This window comes from Poecilia formosa, unplaced genomic scaffold, assembly GCF_000485575.1.
Source record: "Poecilia formosa unplaced genomic scaffold, Poecilia_formosa-5.1.2 Scaffold12, whole genome shotgun sequence".
Classification (NCBI taxonomy): Eukaryota; Metazoa; Chordata; class Actinopteri; order Cyprinodontiformes; family Poeciliidae; genus Poecilia; species Poecilia formosa.
The window spans coordinates 2,050,640-2,072,116 of NW_006799951.1; the positions used below are offsets into that span (position 1 = coordinate 2,050,640).

The following is a 21,477-nucleotide window of genomic DNA, read 5'->3' on the forward strand; positions in this document are numbered from 1 at the left end:
CCTCTCTCTCTCTCTCTCTCTCTCTCTCTCTCTCTCTCTCTCTCTCTCTCAAAAGAGACTTCTGTTGTGGCAGCGTACTGTGGGGCATGCTTCATCTCTCAGTCTTTGCTGCTCTTCCCCTTTAAGCCAGGACTCTGCATAAGACTTGTTTCATACTCTTAGGGCAGAAAGTGTTTTCAACAGATAACACTGTTTGTTGGTGGCTGAGGAGGGGGACGCCACTTTTCTATTTAGCAAATCTCACCCACTGTCGTTGCACCACTGGGTCCTTCAAGAAAGTATGGATGCCCAACCCCTCTGCCTCTTTTAACGTCTACATATTAATTGGGCATGCTTCCAATAAAAGGGGCTTCTTTTGTGTTCCAAGTCAGACACCGGCCATAATCCTTTAGTGAGTCATCCATCTGTCCATCCACCCATCTGTCCATCCATCATCTTCCCCTTATCTGAGGTCAGGAAGTCCCGAAGCATTCAAAGGCCAGCCAGATAACCTAGTTCCTCCAGTGTGTTCTGGATATTCTTGTGGGTCTCCTCCTGGTAGGACGTGCCCAAAACGCCTCACCAGGGAGACGTCTAGGGGGCATCCTAACCAGATGCCACCTCACCTGGCTCCTCTCAGTGTGGACGAGCAGCAGCTCTACTCTGAGACCCTTCCTGATGACTGAATTGTTCACCTCCTCTATAAGGGAGACCCAAGACATTCTATGGAGAAAACTCATTTTAAAACAAACGACAACAGTGCTGCAAATATGTTTTTCTTACTTAAGTTGTAATTAGGCATGAATTGTCAGAAACATGTTTACCTCATATTAAAATTAAGTCATTATTAACCATTAAATGGTATCTGAGGGTCATGTAGATAAAGCCAGAGGACAATCTGTAAAACAATTGTGATGTCAAAGCTATCTATTGGTTCTGAACTTTCCACGTGTGTCTTTTATGTTCACAGGAGGATTTGGGAGAAATATGGAGAGAATTGTGACAAGGGAATTTCCAAATTGTACTAATGTCTAATACATGAGTAAGTACTGTGTGTTGTGTTTTGATTGTGCTTAGTTTGCTTTGTTAAAATATATATATATATATACATATTTTCTTTTTTCATTTATGTCATGCTGATAGCTGCAATTGTTCAAAGTCATTTTTTACTTCTGTGGATATGGTATGTAGTTTGCAGTATCTCAATTGTATCGATTATTTGCTCTGAAGGTGTCCATCTACTGACATCAGTCCAGATGGTCCTAAAACTGCCATAGTGGTTACAATAAGCGTTTTATAAATGGCCTGAAAATATAGTCCAGGTTTTAAAATATTGCTCTGAGTTTGTTATATCTAAATGATTATATCGACAATTGCTCAAACAAGACATGAACATATTAAAAATATGTTTTAGAAAACATTGGGATCCATTCACTGGCCACTTTATTAAGTAGCAAGTTGTCTCTACCACATCTAGATGTAATTGGCTGAGCCACTGTTTCCGCTAACAACCCGTCCAACAGATCCACCTAATAAAGTGGTCAGAGAATCCTATGTGGATTTCTACATGGAAAAAATAAAAAAAAATGTGTATAAAGTTCTGGAAGTTACCTGGCTTCATTTGGACCTACCTAAAGGAATATTAAGACATTGGACTCAAAATGAAATAATCTTTTTCTTTTTAATATAGCTTACAAGAGTTGGTAACACCATTTCCTTTTTTGGTTAGTATGTTCCCTTACTGCACACAACTGAACCAGGATGTAAAGTGTTAACTGTATCTTGCCTCAAAACTACCATTACTACACCAGGTGAAATTTTGGAGCATAAATGTGTTTCTACCTTTCTAGAAACAGAGGTTTTTCTGTTGTAAATATCATCAAGATGTGTACAAATGTCCAAATCTGATTATTGTGAATGCTCAAAGGACAGAAACAAGTTGTGGTTTTGCTCTGTGAGATAATAACGGTGCTTTGAAAGACTGTTTCTCAGATGTTGGAAGTCTGGCCTTATTAAATTTGGGATTGTTGATACCTTGTACATAGTGGGGCGGGAGGGGAGGGGGGGTGATACAGTAGCGTAAAGTCACTAAACAGTCTTGTGTTCCCATCTGCTTCAGCTCTACAAGCTCTATGATCACTTTGTTTACTTTATTATCTACAACAGCATGCCCCAATTAGCTGCGAACAAAGACTATGTTGGGGTGTGTTTGCGTGTACTGTATATATGTTTATGGTGATTTTAAATCTTCCTTGACACATTAAACAAATTATTAAACATGTTGTCTAAAGGTCCAGTTGTGCAGTTGCTCAAAGGTTATGCATGACATATCTAGTATTGTATCTTTTTGTCAATTAAAAGGACATTGTCATGTTTTAAGTTACATTTCTTACTGTGAATTAACATTACAAAACTGTTGAAAATAAATGTATTTTTATATGTTTTTTTTTATTATTAATATTTTTCTATTTCGCATGTTCCTGCAGTATGTGTTCGGTAGGTGTATGTGTCCAAATACATTGCTCAGGCTACGTCTGTGTTGTCGTGACATAATCCTGACAAAAATAGTTCAAGAAGCTGTGTTCTTGCAAACCTTGCCTTAGTCTTATCTGGATCACTGGTGCCTTGTAACAGGCAGTGTATCAGCCTCAACATACTGCTCTTAATGATCTCACAGAGGCTCTGAAGTCAGCCTTAATGGGGAGAGGTGTGATAACAGCCACATGAAGATTCCCATCTGACATTTAGACTGGGCTCCATTTTACCTCTTTCGCTCAGTTAGTCTGGTACAGATGGTTTCTGTTTTAATGGGAACAATTACAAGGCTGCGGACGACGATGAGAAACGGATGACTTGGTAAAGAAGAGCTACGAGCATTGCTACTGCGTCCCCTCTTTCTTCTGGTACAGGGGAGATCTGCTGCACATTAAAATGTCGCGCGAGCTGCCAGAACGGAGGACGGAAACTTCACACAGGCCCATCTTCTGCTTTGCATTTTGCTTGCCACTTCAACAACCGCGTCTCTCACACACATACACCAATCTCCATCACTCAAACAGCCATCAACGCCCCGAGAGTCTTATTCTCGCCTGTGCTCTCAGTCTGAATTAACACCAAGGCTTCTCTCTAACCGCCCTGGGATGTTCTGCGGTGCACAATCAAATTGAACGGTGACAATCACTAATGGATGATTCGCTGCAGCCAGACACTGTAATGTAGCACTCAATGAAAGGAAACATGCTCATCAATTTCACACTGTGGCTAACACAATATTGCTGTGGGTTATTGTTGTGGGACATTTTTCATTCAAGGTGCCATCCGGAGTAGGAAAATCTTCTTTGTTGACCGGGAACGCGTTGATCTCCGGGAGAGGGGATAATTAATTTGTAGCACAGTGGGAGAGCGAAGAAACCAGCCAATTAGAATCACTCCAGGATACTCTGCACTGTTCATTGTCCTCTCACTCTGCCCCTCTGTAACAAGAAAATGGCTGCAGCGAAACTTTAGGCATGCTAAGCACTTATTGAAAGAAAAGGCACTAAACGTCCAATCCAACAGAGGGAAAGTGTGGAGTCAAAGCCGCGTGTTTCATGCACAGAGGCAACAGAGATCCTGGCAAAAAGGTTCACACCTGTTGAACTTTTCCTCATTTTACAGCCACAAACATCGACGCATTTCATGAGGATTTTATATGTTAGACCAACACAAACTGAGTGTAGAATTTAGAAGCAGAGGGAAGACGATGAGCATAGTTTTCTGTTTTTTTTTTTAACAAATAAAAGTCTGGAAAATGTACCAGCACTTATATTCAGTTTTCTTTAATTAAGTTTTGTAGAAAGACTTTAATGAGAGCTACAGAATTGTGGGAGTATGTCTAAGACCAGCACTGGATATCTACACTTGTTGTAGATATGCAGTGTTGTTACAGTGCAAACTCATCAAACTGCATTGAGTGTTTGTGAACATAATTTTTTTTAAGTCTTGCCACAGTTTCCTGTTTGATTTAGGTCTGGCTTTTAACCCAGCCATTGAACAGCATCTGAACATGCTTTGATCCAAATCGTTTTATTGTGGCTTTGGCTGTATGTGCAGATCTGCCATCCAACCGGAAGATGAAGCTCCACATATTCTCTTTATGTACATCTGCTGGATTTCCTTGCAGGATTTCACTGTGTTAATTAGCTCATTCATGTTCCCATTAACTCAGACTGGATTCTCGCTGCCAAGGCAAAAGCATTCACACATCATGATGCTGCTACCACCATGTTCCACGGTGAAAATTGTGAAACAAGCAGGGTTCGAATTTCACCACAGATGGAGTTTAGTCAGACAGCTTGCATGCAAATGTTTAAATAGATCTTTGTTGGCCGTTATGGTTCAATCCGGGGTCATGTTGTTCATGCCGCGGAGTACGGTGCAGCAGGATGTTAAAGCCCGACTGGCTGCTTAATCCTCTCGTCACCTGGTCTTTTAGTTTAGGTGGACAGTCATGTTTTTGGTCAGATTGCAGTTGTGCCATGCTTCATCAGTTTTTGGATGATCGATCGGTCCTCCATGAGGTGTTCTCAGTAGTCAGGATATTGTTTTCTAACATGCTTTAAACATCTACATTGCATAGCTGTGTCATTTACACAGAGATGGAATCTACTGTCTGTATTTGGTGACTTCTAAAAACACAAAGTTGTACTGGATTTTCTTTAGGAAATGAGGCTAAATAAAATGCATGCCATGCCTTTCAGTTTTTCCTATTTGTAAGAAATTTAGTTTTTCTTCTTCTTCAAAGTTATGGACTACTTTGTGTTGGCCTATTTCATCAAATTCCAATTACATACATTGAAATTTGTTGTTGTAACATGACAAAATAAAAAAATATATATATATAAGCAGTGACTAACATAAGTGGACATTTATAACTTTAAACACTAACATAAACAGTGTTTCTGGCGATTAATTCAGCAACCAGCCACACTGCAGTGCTGTTGTGTCTCTTCTTTATTCTGCAACCATGGTTACCTCTGCAAGATCAAACAAAAAACACTAACAACCCACTGAATAATCACTTCACTTGTAATGTATGAGTTGTCTAGCCTCTGGAAAAAAAGAAAGAAAAAAAGAAAAACAACAAAATACTGAAATACATTTTCTCCAAGGTAAGACATATTTTAAGCAGATCAAAAGGAAACAAAAACATCATGCAAATCTGTTCACGATTGTATTCACAGCTTAATAACCGGGACTGAAAGATGATTAATTTCACTTAATAATTTTCCAAAAAAAAGAGAAAGATCTTTGAACAGCTGTGCGAAGAGTTCTTCTGGGCTTGAGTTTATTTATGCTTCTGGCTCAATCAGGGGATTGCTAGGAAGAAGTATGGAGAAGCCTCCAGTCAATTTGTCTTACTGACATATGATGCTGACAACACTTAAAAAGAAAGTTTGATGAAGAAGGACCTCGGTACATATCCCAAAGAGACAGCGGCTGACCGAAGCCGTGTGCGTGGGCTGAGCCGCGTTGACAGGAGATACGTCTTCTCTATCTCAGTGTCCCTCGCAGCGCAGGAGACGAACAAATCTGCAGCCTTTTGTCCGCCGAGTCCTTGGGGGCAAACCTAGAACACATTGCGGGCCCCTTTGCATTTCTGGAATCTTGGGAGATGGTGCAGAATCAGTCCAGAATAAATAAGAAGGGCTTTAAGCAACACAAAAATAAACATAAGAAAAGAAGAAGAAAAAAAATGTAGTGCAAATGTTGAAAAGACACCACCAACCTTCACAGTAATCTCAGTTCAAAGAAAAAGATTTTGTGAGTGTGCCAAGGAATCTTTTAAAGCAAATAAACCTTGATCTTATTACTAATTAAACACAAACAGGGGAACTTTTTTTATTATTATTATTTTCTCGCTGCTTCTTCTTAGTTCATGTAATTATTCCACCCTTGGAATGATTCAATAAATTTACATATTGCTCTCAGTACAAACCAGAAAGTACAAGAAACACAAACCAACAAAGAGGAAATTTACACTAGGTGTGACCATGTGAGAATTGAATGAAGCATTTCTTTTGGGGGCAAAAATCATTTGAATATTTTAGTTCAGTTTGTTTCAGATCCATGATGTTTCATGGTTTCTAAAATGACTTATTTGTGTCTCCTAAACAACAGGGATTTCGGAGAATCTCATCTTCTGTACACACCTATCTGCTATAATCTTCTGTTGTGTGTGTGTGTGTGTGTATGTGTTTTTTTCCTCCGCTATGACATATATAACATTGTGAGCTGTGGAGAGACAGGCTTGATGGAATACACAGATCCGGGCCTGGGAGCCCTCCATCATCTCCTGGATATTGCGAGTTTTCATTGGATGAGAATCTGGTGATAAGATTTACTGATTACAGAGAGCTTAATGAATCTGGTTCCCTCACTGTCTTACTCTGATAAGTCTGTGCAAAAAAAAAAAATCAAAAAGTAAACTTCACAAACACAAGTCCAATAATCAGGAAAAAAAATGACAAATTGTCTAAATATATATATATATATATATTTTACACTCTGCTGTCGTACCACTGTTTGATGTTTTCATATTTGAGCAGTTGCAGCTATAACCAGCTGAGACAAATAACTTTCGCTTCTTCCATTATGGATGTACAGTATTTACATAAAAAGATCAACGTCCTTGCAAAAATACAAGTATTTCAGTCAAAAACTGTTCCTTTTCAAGAGGCAAGTATAAATCTGTACAGTCTCCTCAGAGGGATTTAGGCAGCACAGTGTGAACTGGTCCATCCATGCATGGGTAGCAAAAGACTCGAGACCATTCATTGTGACCGCAGCTTCCTAGCTTGCTGGAAGTAACTGCCAAAGAAGATGTATTGCTTTCGAGTCGGTCATAGACTTCCAACATTAAAACACACGGGGCGCTTCATCAGAGAGCTTGATGTCTGTGTGAGATGGCAGGTAGCCTGGCGAGGCAGAAGAAAGGGAAGAGACAGCGGAGAGATTTTATGTCGGTATTTGCATAGGAGTGTGTTTGTTTTTTTTTGCAGGCAAACACATTCATCTTGGATAGGCCGATTGTTTACTGTAGGTGCGGGAAGGGAAGGGGTAAATCAGCTGGAACCTCATAGATATCGCTTGATGAAAATGCTTTCACCACGCCGCTGCATTCCTGATGCACTAATTATTTTATTGGATCAAATAATTCACCTGGACGTGCCCATCACTTTAGCTGGCGCTTGATTGTGCTTCACTTACCTGTGTATACTAATACCTCCGTGTGACAAACTAAGGATGGCAAAAGCATAAATATACAGCACATAATAAAAGCAGCATCTTGCCAACTCGCATGACAATCCGGGGGGGCGTAAAGCAAAGCATCAGCACTTAAATTAAGTGAATCCCTCATTGCCGACAGCGAGCTGCAGCTTGTGGCCTCATTCCTCTACTGTTATAAAGGGTTATAAAAACATAAGACACTGCAATATTGTGTATCAGATTTTGGCTTGTTGTGCTAAGGTTTTGAGAATCAGCCAATAAAGCTTGGCTTCATTCAGAGACATCTAGTGAGCAAGAGACGATCAAAGATTTAAAAAAAAAAAAAAAAAAACTTTATTTAGTCCAGTCTGACAAAAGAGTTCATTTCAAGCAGCCTTATTGTATTTACTGTTTGTTTAGTCAATTATCACTTATAACTAATAAAACCCCAAATTCTGTTGGTTGGAAAATTTGAGTGTGGCATGAGACCAGTCATAGAGAAAATGATTTATAAACTGAAATGTTGGCCTGTTGAGTGTCCGTATTTCTAAAAAAAATTAATCAGGGCACCTTTAGCAGGAATCACTACAATATTTCAGGGTGTCGTGTAAATAACATCCCCTCTGGCTCTGCTGAGGTGTTCAGGAAGCCCAGGTTGCTTTAATAGTGGCCTTCAAGTTGTCTGCGTTGCTGGCTCTGATGTTTCTCAACATCCTCTTGACAATACTCCATTTTTTTATTTTTTTTTACTAGGTTTAGGTGAGAAGAGTTTGCTGGCCAATCAAGCACTGCATGGTCATTAACCAGGTATTGGTACTTTTTCAGTGTGGTCATGTGCCAAGTCGTGCTGGAAAATGAAAGCGGCATCTCCACAAAGCTTGGCAGCAGGAGGGGAGTATAGCTTTGGACTTTATAGAACACAGCAGACCTGCACCAGCAGATGGCATTGCTCCTTAAATCATCATTGACTGTGGAAATACAATAATGGACCTCGAGCAACTTGGATCCTGTGCCTTTCCAATCTTGGCCCAGAATCCGGGAGATTGGTTTCCAAATGAAATGTAAAATTTAATTTCCTCTTTCTGCTCTACTTTATATGAAAGAGAACTTTAGATGGTCGAGCAGCTCAGTCCATTTTCTCCTTCGCTCAGGTACAACACCTGTGTTGTTTCAAATTCAAGAGTGCCTTAGCACAACGAATGCGACAGTTTTCTGGCTGACTGTCCTTCAACAGATCCACATAAGCTAATATATGACATTTCAGTATTAGGAAACAAATATACTTTATCACGGATGAAATGTTACTAAAATAAAACAGTGCAACAATCTGGTTACAAAACTGAGGACACACATACCTAATATGGTTTAGAAGTACATTTTACGTCAATTTAAATGTCTGGTCATGTTGAATTCAAACCTTTAGCTGTTTCAGTAGGATTTTTTTATTGTTATTTGCTTCTTTCAGAAAAAAGCCTTTGTTTGTTGACAAAAAGACTTAACGTAACCTCAGTGTGCAAAAGTATCAGACAGGTAAGGCTACAAACAAAAATCAATAATTCTGTAAATTAAGATTTCAGGAACTCTTAAAAGAGTTTTTAAGTCCTTTTTTAAACCATTATGAATGAAATGTATGATTCGATTAATTAATTACATACATTACATCAATTAACTACGTTGAAATTTTAACTGGGTTCTATAAATGGATTTATAATAATAAGCAACTCAAAGCCACCATCGTCCAATTAGTCAGAAAATGTAATATTTGAACAGAAAATATCTGAATATTTAAAATTAATATATGAATCAGTTTGCGCGATAAAATTAATCACACCACTAAATGTGTCAAGCTATCAGTTTAGACTGGCATAAAAAAAAGATGCATGTGAAAAGTACAGAGAAAAAAAAAAGTTAATGCCTGCAGAGAAAAAGACAATTTCCTCAAAGGAATATCCATTTACCCTCATCATCACAAACAGACATTCATGCAATTTTAATTCCAAACACACCCACATTACAGTCTCACTGGAATTGTTGAAGGATGCTCCACTACAACATGAGTGAAAAAAAAAACAACAAAACTTCCAAAAATAGGACGTAGAAGCATTGATACCTCTGCTTTTTGAGTCCAGTTGTATATCCACATGGTCCAGTGAGGTCAGCTCATCCCCCTCAGGGTTTGGGACAGCTATGGAGGTCACCGCAGGGATGACCTCTTGTTCTTTGTCGGGCTTCTCTGTGGCGTACGTGTTCATGCCTGGGATCTTTCTGCAGGCGGTGCAGAGCGGGAGAGGTTTAGAGTAAAGTAGAGGTGCATTAATGGAAATCTGCCATCAGTTTTACTTCCACTAATGCTTTCACTGGGCATAATGTGTCACACTCTATTTTTAACAGTTAAAGATGGCGGAGGATTGTTTGAAAGCTGGAAACTGGGGCGTTTTGCATTCCACTGGGCAACGCTCGCTCTCTTTCATATTGTTCACCTCAGTTTTCAATCAATTTTTCATCCCCTCTGATGCATCCCCAGTTCTGCCTAAAACTAACTTCTTGCATTTCTAATTTCAGATTTCTCCCTCATGAGCTTGTGCTGCAGCTGGTGCTGTGACATTTGGGGGGGAGCTCAAGAAATTCAAAGTTGATTTCCTAATGTAGCAATTACAATCCAGGAAGTTGAAGTCAAATAATGTTTCGCTTTATAATGAGCAATATTTTAGAGGAAGCAGACCGATCCCCTGTGAATGACATGGGATTTCTTGCAGCTGAGGATACTATTTACTGTATGTCCCACACTGTATAATATATGTTGTCTCAGGACTTATCTCCTCAACCTTTCCTGCCATTCTGCGGAGTATGCCTCACCTTGAATGGCTGTGTTTAGCATTTCCGAAAGGTCAACGCTCACATTGTCAGATAGATGAATATTGATAACTGCAGGACTCTGACACCCATTCAGCACTCTGGGAGAATTGATTAGACTGTCATTCCCTGTAATATTCGGCAGATTGAGACAGAGGGGAATTGTCTTATTCCTCTAGCTATTATTGTGGCCATGGATGTCCATAACTCGGAGATATATGGAGTCTGAATACATGTGGAAAGTTTCAGGGAGTTCAGGGGTTGAGGAGCGCCTTTACAGTCAATGGACAATCTGAACAATGCTGCGCAAACAGAAACGAGGCGAAATATTTGATCGTAGAATCAGCTTTTTTCCCCTATTGTTCTGAAACCCAGTGGAATGAATTTTGCATTCAAAGAACTCCACAGTGTATGCGCTGCACCTGCTATACTGTACCTTTTAAATTTATATATCACAAAGATAGCCAAGCCCATCAGCACCACTGACACCAGCATGATGACTGCAGTGCCACTGTGCCCACTGTCACTGCCGTCCACAAGAGGAGCTTTAAAAGAGAACGAGCGAGAAGATTAGTGATATGAACTTTAATTATAGAACATTGATAAGAACTCTGAAGCCAATTCTTAGGTCCTAAACTGGCACATTGTTAAAACCCTTTATCAGCCGTTAATCCATCCATTGGTTTCATTCTTGTTAAGATGTTGATGTGCCCCTGGGCAAGGCACCTATCCTGCTGTGGGTGTTTACGTTTGATGGTGCGAACAGGTCAACCGGTCACTAGTGTAAAGCACTTTGAGTGTTTGACTGGAAAAGCACCATATAAATTCAGTTCACTTACCATCTATCTTTTAAACTACTCATCTAAGTCCTCTCATGCTGACTTGACTGTTTGCTTCAGCTGAAAAAAAAACTCAACAACATCATTCCAATAAAAATGCAAAGCCTCACAGTTACTATTAACTACTTTGTGCAGCTGTGTTTCACACAAAAGCTTGTTCGGTTTGCTGTTAGGTTGAGACATCAGTGAACTTTGATCCATCTGCCTGCTTGAGCTGCTAGCTAGCTGCAGCTATATTAATTCATATGAGAGTTCAGGTGGGATTTGTATTTGAAAAAGTGAGATGAAGAAACTTGTTTCTTATATTAAGAAACAAGTTGAGTGGCTGAACAAACTGCATAGTTAATCATTTGTGGTTCGTTGTACATTACATCGATGACTTTTGCTATTTTTAAAGAAAATATATTTATTTTCTTGCTAATGCGTTAAGCCTCTTGGATACAAGGTTAGGGTTGCCAGAACTGGTAGACAGTTTTCAGCACAAACCCAACGTAAAACCCTCCCATCTAAAAAAAAATAAATAAATAACACCCCAAATCTCAATCTCTGTCAAAACTCGTGTTAAAAGTAGCCAGATACTGTAAAATTATTTTTTAATGATAATGTCACACATTCTAGACATTTCAAAATAGGTTAACTAATCAAATGAGGGGAAGAACAAAGCATTGTCCAAGTTGTTTTTCAAACTTTTCTGACACATTTTTACAATTATTTTGTTAGAATTTACTATTAATACTTTCTAATAACCAAATGCTGTGAAAAGCAGCCACAATTTTAACAACCTGCCCAAAGCATATTTTTTTTAACAGCCCAACATGTTCAGTTGGGTGGAAACCCATCAATTCTGGCAACACGGTAGTCATCTGAACACTGTTAACCAATGACAGTCCACATTACAACTGGGATATTCAAATGCAACCAAACCAAAGTGACCTGCTGATTGAAGCAAACAAAAACAGAAATCCTGGAGATGTTTTGAGAAAGCAACGAGATATTTCCCTCTAACACAAAATCAAATAGATGTTTTTGGATCTAATGAAACTAAAATCCATGCAACACTTTAAACATCAGAGGACTGATGTAGAGGAAATACACAGTCCAAAAGTGAAAGATTATGTTTTTATTAAAAATCATAAGATCAAACTCAATTATGCAGCTGTATCATCCAGAGCAGACCCGGGTCAGCAGAATCACAGTGTGGTACTGAGGCAGTACCACATAAGGCAGCAAGCAAAGATTGCTTCTGACATCAGAGAGAACCGCACAAGTAATTTTTTTGGTTGCTAACACACTTCATTGGATTGAGATTTATCCGAGTAGAATGAGAAAGTGAAAAACAGAAAAAAAAAACCTTCAGTCTCACTCTAGAAGAGAGCTTTAGCTAGCTAGTTGCTCCAGAAACACAGAAAGAGCATGATAGCTTGTCTAGTTTGCTTGTAGTTTGCTGTTAATTTAGGAAAAAAAATCCACTTTGAAGTGGATCCTTTTTCAGTAAAGATACATTTTTTTTTTCAATTATTTAATTGAATCCATAAAAATACAAAACATTAAACACATTAATAATTGTTTCACAACCATCAGTGTGATTACCAGAGCTATTTTTAAAAGAACTACTCTCAAAAAGTGTGGTACACAGTGGCGAATCTACCGAAAGCATTATCTTAACTAGATTTCTTTCCCGTTTCTCAAAGACATGACTTTCAAATTCAATTCACCTGCAGAAAATAGCTTTTTGTTTAAAGCTTGACAGCTCTTTTGACTTCCACTTGTCCATCTCATTTAATCAAATGCGGTCCGCACAATATGCTGTCACGGTCAGGTGAATGGACTGGACTTGAAATGAGTGAAACGGCGGTCCAAACGCACACTTTAAAAGACCTTGAGGAAGCCACAATAACTATTGGCTAAGACCTCTCTTAGGTCTTAGCCAATAGTGGCTCTTTGGAGAAAAAAAGAAATGATGAAAGACGGGAACAGGTGGGTCAGGCGGGGAATACAGGGACACGCTTACCTGGAGACAGCCGTGTGGCATACACATTCACCTGCAGCCCGGGTTTGATTGTAAACTCGATGAGATCCTGGTTTAGAGCACTCAGCAGAACCTGAGAAAGCTGCAAGGAGGAGCGAAATAGGAGCAGCAGAGAGGACTGCGTTAGCTGCAGCCGTCCACCAATAATCCACATTCATCAATATTTCACCCACAGTCATTTCCACCAACAGCATGAATTATGGGTTAGGGGTTTCTGTTTCCTTCTAAAGAGGGGCAAATCTTTAAGTGACGCATGCAAAACCGGACCTGCCACACCGAAACCCAACAGGCTTTAAGGACTTCCAGGCAAAAGGGCGTCCTGCTCGGAGCGCAGCTGTGACATTTAAAGAAATATTAATCTTTCTGCTACGTCTCCCACGCTGGGAATACTTCCTCTATACCTTCATCAGCGTAAGTATTCTAAAGAGGATAAGAATTACCCATTTAAAAGTTCAACGAGGCGGTGTTATAGGAAATCAAACTATGTACTAATATCATAAAATAGCTGTTTTAATTTCGTCTCCCTTAAGTGCCGAAAGTTCCTCAGCTTTTCACACCTTGATGAAACAGTCATTTAGCAGGGGAGCAAAATGCCTTCCCAATGCATATTTGAGTCCTTAGCCATGCCTCACTAATTCCATCTCACTCTTTCTCAAATCTTTCCACTGGTTAAAATTAGACTGCTCTACACAGCATGAATAATTACTTTTTGTTCTAGTGGCATATCAGGGTCAGTAAATCTATTACACATTTTAATAAGCCCGCGCCACGCATACACTTTGCCACGCACATGTGTGCGTGTGTGGGCACTGCTCACTTAATGTCTCCATGCTGAAAGTCGTTCGCTGGAGATGAGAGAACAGTGAACTGAAGATTTATTACCCTATTGTCTGTGAGGTTCTGCCAGGTAATCAGACAGGCTTTAGATAAATACATCTCTTTAATTCCCAGTCCCCAGCAGCCTGCCCCAGTTTGTCTCCCTTCTCGATGGTGCCAATTATATGATGCATCAATGTAATTAAATACCTATTAACTTAGTTCAAGACTGACTGTGAGCCAGCAAAATCATGTTTACTCCCAATGAATAAATGAGCTTCCCTGCACTGCACTTAAAAATATATATATATACTCCTTTATTATTTTTGTTACATGTTTGATACCTTTGAATAAACAATGTAATAATCAATTTCAAGTTGTCTTATTTTTTTGCCATTGGAACATGGTAACAAAAACATCAAGTGTGATAGCTCTGAATAAGCTTTTTCTCATAATATCATTTGAAGACTCCTGCAAACTTAAAGCTGAAAAACACATCAGGGTGTCTAATGACACGTTCTGCTTTGTGGGTCTCAACTGAGAGGCAGGTGTTCATATAAAGGATGGCATTGCCCTCTAGTGTTAACTTAAAGTATTTTGCTTTTAGGCAGGAATGGAAAACATGTAAGACTGATTAAACGGTGAATTATTTGTCACGTTGGAGCAAAATACGCACAAGCAAAATATATTTTTACGACAGCTGTCAGAAAAAAACCCAAACAAACCCGAATTAATTAATTTTGTGCAGCATGACTGATTATAAACCCAGAAACATTAGGAATATAAGAATCGAGCTCAGTGGCTTTCTGAGATCAGATGGATGTTCCTGCTTGCAGAGAACAATGAGCCCGTCGAAAACACATTCTTCTTGCTCTCTGTGTGAACACTTAATGGACCGCACCAGAGACTTTTTGCATGTTTTAGCCCAATTACTGCAAAAAAAATGTCCAGTCCTCATTACAGCTGTTCTTTTCTGAGGCATGATATGCCTTGGCATCTATTTATTTCACTCTGGTATTAAAAAATAAATAAATAATACAATTGTGGGGACCTTAAGCTGCTTGGCTGCTTCAGGTGATCAATCACAATGAGCATCACGCCTGCATTTGTATTTGTCAAAGTTAACCTTACGAATGTGAGGCTAAAGGTAGCAGATCTTACAGCTCAAGATTCGCTAAAGATGGTGATTATGTAATGGGGAAAATGTGTGCATTCATCATTGATGTATGGCAGCTCCAACAATACATTAATGTTTTAAAAGGCAGGCTGAACTGCACTCAATTTAGGGTTACATTAGGATTCTTCATATTCTTCTTGTTAGATTATTAAATATTATCAATATTATTATTACTATTCTTCTTATTATTTCTTGTTTAAGTTTAGAACTGGAGTTTCACAGTTTATCTGTGAAAGCAAATTTTTGCTCTCGACATCGGGCTAGAGAGAAGTGCTACTTACATACCTGCCATTAGCCACAGCAATAAAACTACCTAAATGTAAATAAAATGAACATGCTCTGGCAAACATTTGTGGTTGGCTTTGTGCTAATATTATTATGACACATATGACCTGCTGTAGTTAAAGGAAAAAGCTATTGTGGCAGGAATCCCTGACAAAATCTTCTTCCACCGCAGGACAGAGCATGGCACCACACTGAAAAGCCTGCTCCAGGAATGTCACAAAGAATATAACAATGCGCCAAGGGTGCTGGCCTGCTTTTCAGCTCACATCTGATCAAGTGCCGTCTATATACCGCAGAACAAATCCGATCCAGAAGTCCTGCTTCACAGAACCAGGAGAATCTCAGAGGATAAGTGTGGAGGTGGAGGACTTTGACAGTTCTTGGTAGTTGAATGTTTTGGTGAAAACTGAATGCCAGCAAAACGTAATGCAAGCGTAAAAACAAACTAATGTAGTTTTGATGACTTGCTGGGGTTAATTTTGTAGCATAGAGGCTTCCGAATTCTAATTCATTCACAACAATAATAATAATAATAATAATAATAATAATAATAATAAAGTTCAAAAATATGTTTTGTATTCTTTGTGATAATGTATCGTCTGATACTAAAAATGTCTGTAGCACATGCATTATAACAGGTATGTTTCCATATGTGAATATCTAAATAGGGATAACTAGAATTTTATCCAAATAAATATAACCCAAGTAAATACAAAAATCAGTTTCCAAATGCTGTTTTCATTTGAAAGGAAAAAGTTATTCAAATCAGCCTGGCCTGACATGCATAAAAGTAGCAGCCAGCCTCATGAAACCATGTGGCATGATGGCTGAAGCCATAAAAGCACTTACATAGAACTTGAAAGACAACATAAGGCAGGTGAAAAGATCTTACAAATAATATGTCACGTTCTAAAGAAATTCAAGAGCAGAAGCGAAACAGATATGAATTAGTCCAGAAAAGATTACGGACATTTCTAAGGCATTGGGACTCCGTCAAACTACAATGAGAGCCATTCTCCACAATTCGAGTGGTGAACTTTCCCAGGAGAGGCCAGTCTACCAAAATTACCCAAACTCACCCAGAAGGTCACAAAATGACCCAGAACAACATCTAAACTGCAGGCCTCAATTGCTTCTCTTAAGGCATGTTATCATGACGCAACAATACAAGAGAAGCTGTGCAAAACTAGCATGTATGAGAGAGTTCTGAGGGGAAAAAGACAGCTGAAGAAAAATTCCCAAAAGACTTCTGAATGATTCCCACGACTTTTTGGAAAATATTATATGGTCTAATGAAACGAAAAACTAACTTTTTGGAAAGTGTCTTGTTGCATCTAATGTAAAACAAGAAAAAGAACTAATAATAATATTCTACCATCAGTTTGTGACATTGAGCTCAAGCCTACTTGAGATATTCAGCAGGGTAATGGGATGCTATCTGTCTGTTTTTGAGTATCACACTGATATTCACCAGAAGCTTCTGAATAATTTGTTGAGACAGTACCTGATCCAGGTGTGCCCACTTTTCATTCATGCCTCCATCTCTTGACCTCCTTTCCGGTACAATGAAGACCTCGGCTGTAGTCGGTAAACCTGGAAACAGCTTGACCAGGAGTTGGTCCTCATTAATCCCTGTGACCTTTGAAAATATCAACAAAACATTGCCAGTAAGCTCTAGCGTCCAAATGAAGTGGAAGTCTGTGCTTCGGACACAAAGATATTACCGGAGTTATGAGAGTCCTCTGTATTACAGAGAAAAGGCTTCCTGCGTTCTGCTTTATATATCATTTGCCGTAATACTGTCAGGATCTAATCCCTGGATCAAGTGGAACACGGCAGCTCATTCTGACAGATTTTGGTAAAGGCTGGGGCTTTTAGTGCATTTATGCCATAACCAGAGGTCTACTGTCAGTTTTCTGGTGTAGAGCGTGGTACAAATCTGACAGGACAGAAGGTCAAAGTGAATGTTTCATACTGAGGGCTACTGTTGGATATATATAGAACAGAGTATCCAGGTCTTTTACATAACCTGCTATGCAATGTCTTGAAGAGAAAACCAGTCACAACTTCACTGCACTTAGGTTCATTTTACTTGGGGTTTTTATTTCTACTGCAGCAAACGAGTTCTATTTGCAGTAAACTGATAATTAAAAACTTTTACAGTTGTACACGTAACAGTTGCACTGCTAGTACTGAGATTTGAGATATAAAATATTTCTGGCATGTTACTAGACAGATACTAACGTTCTTTCCATGCAAGAATAAGAATGGACCCTCTCCTGAGGCAGAAACATCTAAGAGCAATACAGTATTGTCTTTGTGACCTACCTGAACTATGCAGGTCTTCACAACTCTGCCAATGTCTTCTCTCCACTCAGATACCCCTGGGTTCATCTCATCCAGATTAGAGGAAAAAACCAAATGATGTGACCTGAAATAATCTAAAATATAAGGAAAAAAAATACTTCAACTCTGTGAGTTAGCAATAAAAAGAAAAAAGGACATTTTTTCTTCCCAAAGATTATTTTGGTTCAGTGACACTGCCTCTATTTTGAAAATCTGCTGTTGAGCCTTGTGCGTGCAACAATATCAATATGTAAACTCTATTTTATTAGGTATGGGTAGAGAATACAATGAGGCGTTACAATGATTAAGGATGCTGAAGTCACACTATTGACTGGAAGGAAATTAACGGTTGCTCTGTAGAGACTTGCTATACTGAAAAGACAATAAGCTTCAACAAAGAATTTCATTAAATGAGAGTTTTTGTTTTGGGAAACAGTTCAAAACTAATTAAACTTGGAGGAATATATATTCTTTGAATCTGTAATGATTCTGACTCAAAGTAAATATACCATAAAATACCAAAAAATATAGTTTTCTTGTCACTAGCAGAAAAATTCAACCAGAAAATTGTATTTAAACACTTGGCATGGTTTAAATGAAATTAGTGAAGGGATTAGATTTGCTAAAATGAGATAAAATAAACTAAGCTTTTGGACAAAAAATGTTGTGAGGTTCTGGTTCCTAAATAGATTCATTTTGAAATAAAAATAAAAATAAATCAAAAATCAAAAAAATGGATTCAGAGTTAGATTTAACTTTTCAAAAAATCTATAATTTTTTTTCTAGATTTTGTAGTTTTATCCTAACTAAACTGTCACAAAATATTATTTACAGGGAACAGCTACGTCAGAATTTAGATCCACCGCCAGGGGGCGACAGTAACACACAGGCAACCAGGCTGTGAACTTTTCATCATGCGTCTAATCATTTCATTCGTAATTTTATTCATTACTCCAGGCTTCAGTTAGAGGTTCTTTCTAAAAAAGTTTATTTAACGAACATAATTCAATAACTGGGAAGTTTTGTTTCTTAATATTTGTTAAAACTAATCTAAAACTATATTTATTCTGTTTGCTAACTGCATGTTGACTTGGTTGAATAACTGGCTTTTGCTGAAGAACCTCGGGATTACCTGTTAAAAAAAACTAAAAGGAGTCTTCACCACATGTACGTAGCCTTTGAATTTATTTTTACTGTATTTTCATTAATTGTGAAGATACACATTGATACAATTGACCAAACACTATGCATGATTTAATTAATCTGCACAGACATATTAAATAAATGAGAATTTGCACTCCAGTCATGCTTGTTTGTCAGATTAGAAGTTTTTTTTTTTTTCCAAAACATTTCAAAAGCCTTAAACTTACTTTTTATTTACCCCACTTTTATGTCTATTTTTTTCTTAATCTTTTTTAAACATTAGCTGCCAGCAGAAATTCACAATTAACAATTAGCATTAGATCAGTATGTGTATGATTAATTGATACTTCTTTCTTTTTCACTTTCCAAAAATATTCGGATTTATCGAACATGCGGTATTATTCTCTGAAAACTCAGTAATACTATTTCTATTGATTGTGTGATTCCTGACTGAACCTGTTGACTCTTGTAAAAACATGACAGATTTTGGCCCCACATCAAACTAAGTGACCTCTTGCTTGTAGATATTATTTACTGGAGTCATCCAGCCACATTCCCTTACTGCAGACAAATTATCTGAAATTATTCTAAACCATCAAAGCATCTTTAAAACGTTCCTTGGTGAGTTAAATTTCCGCACGTAGATGATATGTTGCAAGCGGAGGCAGTTTGAGAAAAACTTTGGGTTGAAAACCTAACCTGGTATGGATTCAAATCCATGACATGGTTAGCAGAATACAGAGCTTTATTCAATTCACTATAAGCTTAAACAAATATACATAATAAATGCTTTTACCATAAACTGCCACTCTGATTTGGTCCTGGTGGACAGTATTACCAGCCAAAGCCTGAACAGTAACAATGTGACTTCCCTCTCTGGAGAAAGTGAAGGTGATTGCACCATCAAGGGTCACAACTGGCTGCAAGACAACGGGACATAATATATAATTCTCTGTCATGCTTTCAAGGCCGAGTTGCCTGCCGATGGCTTACCTCTGTCTTGTTATCAAACCACCAGAAATATGTGACTGTTCCCACACTACTTGGGCGAAGTGTTGTTGTGAAATTCACTGCTTTGTCTTTAATGACCACCAAAGGAGCTGAAAGTTGCACCTGCTCGAGGTGACCTTTAGAGAGAAAACACACAGAGTGTGAAGTTACACCTTTTATTAAAACAGGGCTAAATTTAATGCCTCCCCGGTGCGTCTAAGCTTCAACAAATGAAATGTTTGTAATATCTGGCACAGCAGAGACCAAGTGGAACACACTAAACCCACTGGTGGACAGCGTTAAAGCTGTTTGCACTCCAGAAGTCGTTTGATTTCTGCACATGGGGAATTTTTTATGTTTCTCCAGCCATAAAATTGTCAATACTAAAAACCACAACAGTAAGTTTGTTTTAAATTGATCAGTGGGGCTCTGTGGTCGTAAGGAAATGCACACAGCAGTCCATTTTTCTGCTACACAGGACGCTGGATTAAAGTAATGAAAAAAGACTACAGTTATGTCCTTGATAAACTATACTAAAGGGCATGGGCTAGTACAAAGTGCAAAATCCTTACAGCTTTCTTAATTTAACTTTTCTTTGCTGCACTTTGAAGCTTCAGCTCTTCAGAAGTATTTTAAAAATCCAATGAAGATAACCTCAGGAAATACAAAATGCAGCTTTTAAATGATGATTGCATTCATTAAGAGAGAAAAAAAAGTATCCAAACCAATCTGGCTGTGTCTGAAAAAGCAGTTGTTCACTAAATCAGTATGGTTACTTTTGCAGAAATAACTATCATCAAGTATTTGTAAAAACTGACATTAAATGTTTTTCGTCACTGTGGAGGAATTTTGACCCACTGTTCTTTATAGAATTGTTTTCATTCAGTCACACTAGATGGTTTTGCATGTCATACCACAGAATCTTAAACAGATTTTGTTGAGACTTTGACTAGGTCACTCCAACACTTTAATGTTTTTAAACCTATTCGCATGACCAGAGCATAATCGAAGTGCACATGAGCATTAGGATGTCTAAGTAAAATCCAAGTTTCCTTGTTAAATCATCAGCAAGTCTTCTAGATCTAGCGATCACAGACCGTCACACCACCATGCTTGAATGCCTTTTTTGAAATGCTGAGTTAGTTTCATTCCAGATGTAAACGGACACATACTTTTCAATTAGTTGCAATTTTTGTCTCATCAGTCCACAGAATATTTTCCCAAAAGTCTTAGGAATCATCAACATGTTTTTTTTTCTCTCTGAGAGATACAGATTTGCCCAGTTCATCTCATTTTGTTGCATCATAAATAAAAAAAAAAGATCTGCTGTTCTGGATTCATTCATCTTCTCTCAGATAAGTTACTCATGTGCTCTTGGAGTCCTTTTGGTAAACTGGTCTCTGATTGGAGGCCAGGTTCATCACCCTTCCCAAACTGATAAATGTCAGTAACTTCATTTGTAATGTGTCATTTGAAATGGTGCTTGATGTGTTGCTGTTAAAGTATTTTAACCTACTTCATGTTGTCAGACCGGTTCTGTTTAAGTGATTTCCTGGCTTTACAGGCCTGCCAGTAAAGGTATAATTTTAAAACTGCTTTTTGTATTTACTCAGGTTATCTTTGTCTAATATCACAATTTGCTTGATAATAAGATAAAACATAGAAAGACATCAGAAGAACTCTGTCGGGGGTGGGGGAAATACTTTTTGCAGTGCGCTATAAATGAGTTATTTCTTAATACAAAACAACTGTGATATATATATATATATATA

At 38.2% G+C, this 21,477-nt stretch overlaps 2 protein-coding genes across 5 annotated transcripts in view; one reads left to right on the forward strand and one right to left on the reverse strand.

Annotated features, from left to right (window-relative positions):
* The window catches only part of LOC103133544 (VPS10 domain-containing receptor SorCS3-like), a 59,529-nt gene extending 57,106 nt beyond the window's left edge, over positions 1-2,423 (forward strand). For both annotated transcript variants that reach the window (XM_016667958.1, XM_007545318.2), the window contains exon 27: positions 950-2,423. In XM_016667958.1, the coding sequence (XP_016523444.1) occupies positions 950-1,014 (65 nt within the window). In that variant the 3' untranslated portion in view covers positions 1,015-2,423. The remainder of the gene's footprint in view (positions 1-949) is intronic.
* Positions 2,424-5,831: 3,408 nt separating this feature from the next.
* Positions 5,832-21,477, reverse strand: part of LOC103133545 (VPS10 domain-containing receptor SorCS1-like) — a 59,932-nt gene continuing 44,286 nt past the window's right edge. For 2 of the 3 annotated variants that reach the window (XM_016667959.1, XM_016667960.1), the window contains exons 20-27: positions 19,709-19,842; positions 19,512-19,635; positions 17,555-17,667; positions 16,731-16,865; positions 12,931-13,030; positions 10,517-10,625; positions 9,338-9,492; positions 5,832-6,935 (exon numbers count right to left, since the gene is read on the reverse strand). In XM_016667959.1, the coding sequence (XP_016523445.1) occupies positions 6,877-6,935; positions 9,338-9,492; positions 10,517-10,625; positions 12,931-13,030; positions 16,731-16,865; positions 17,555-17,667; positions 19,512-19,635; positions 19,709-19,842 (929 nt within the window). In that variant the 3' untranslated portion in view covers positions 5,832-6,876. The remainder of the gene's footprint in view (positions 6,936-9,337; positions 9,493-10,516; positions 10,626-12,930; positions 13,031-16,730; positions 16,866-17,554; positions 17,668-19,511; positions 19,636-19,708; positions 19,843-21,477) is intronic. The other variant, XM_007545319.2, reaches the window with a different exon arrangement.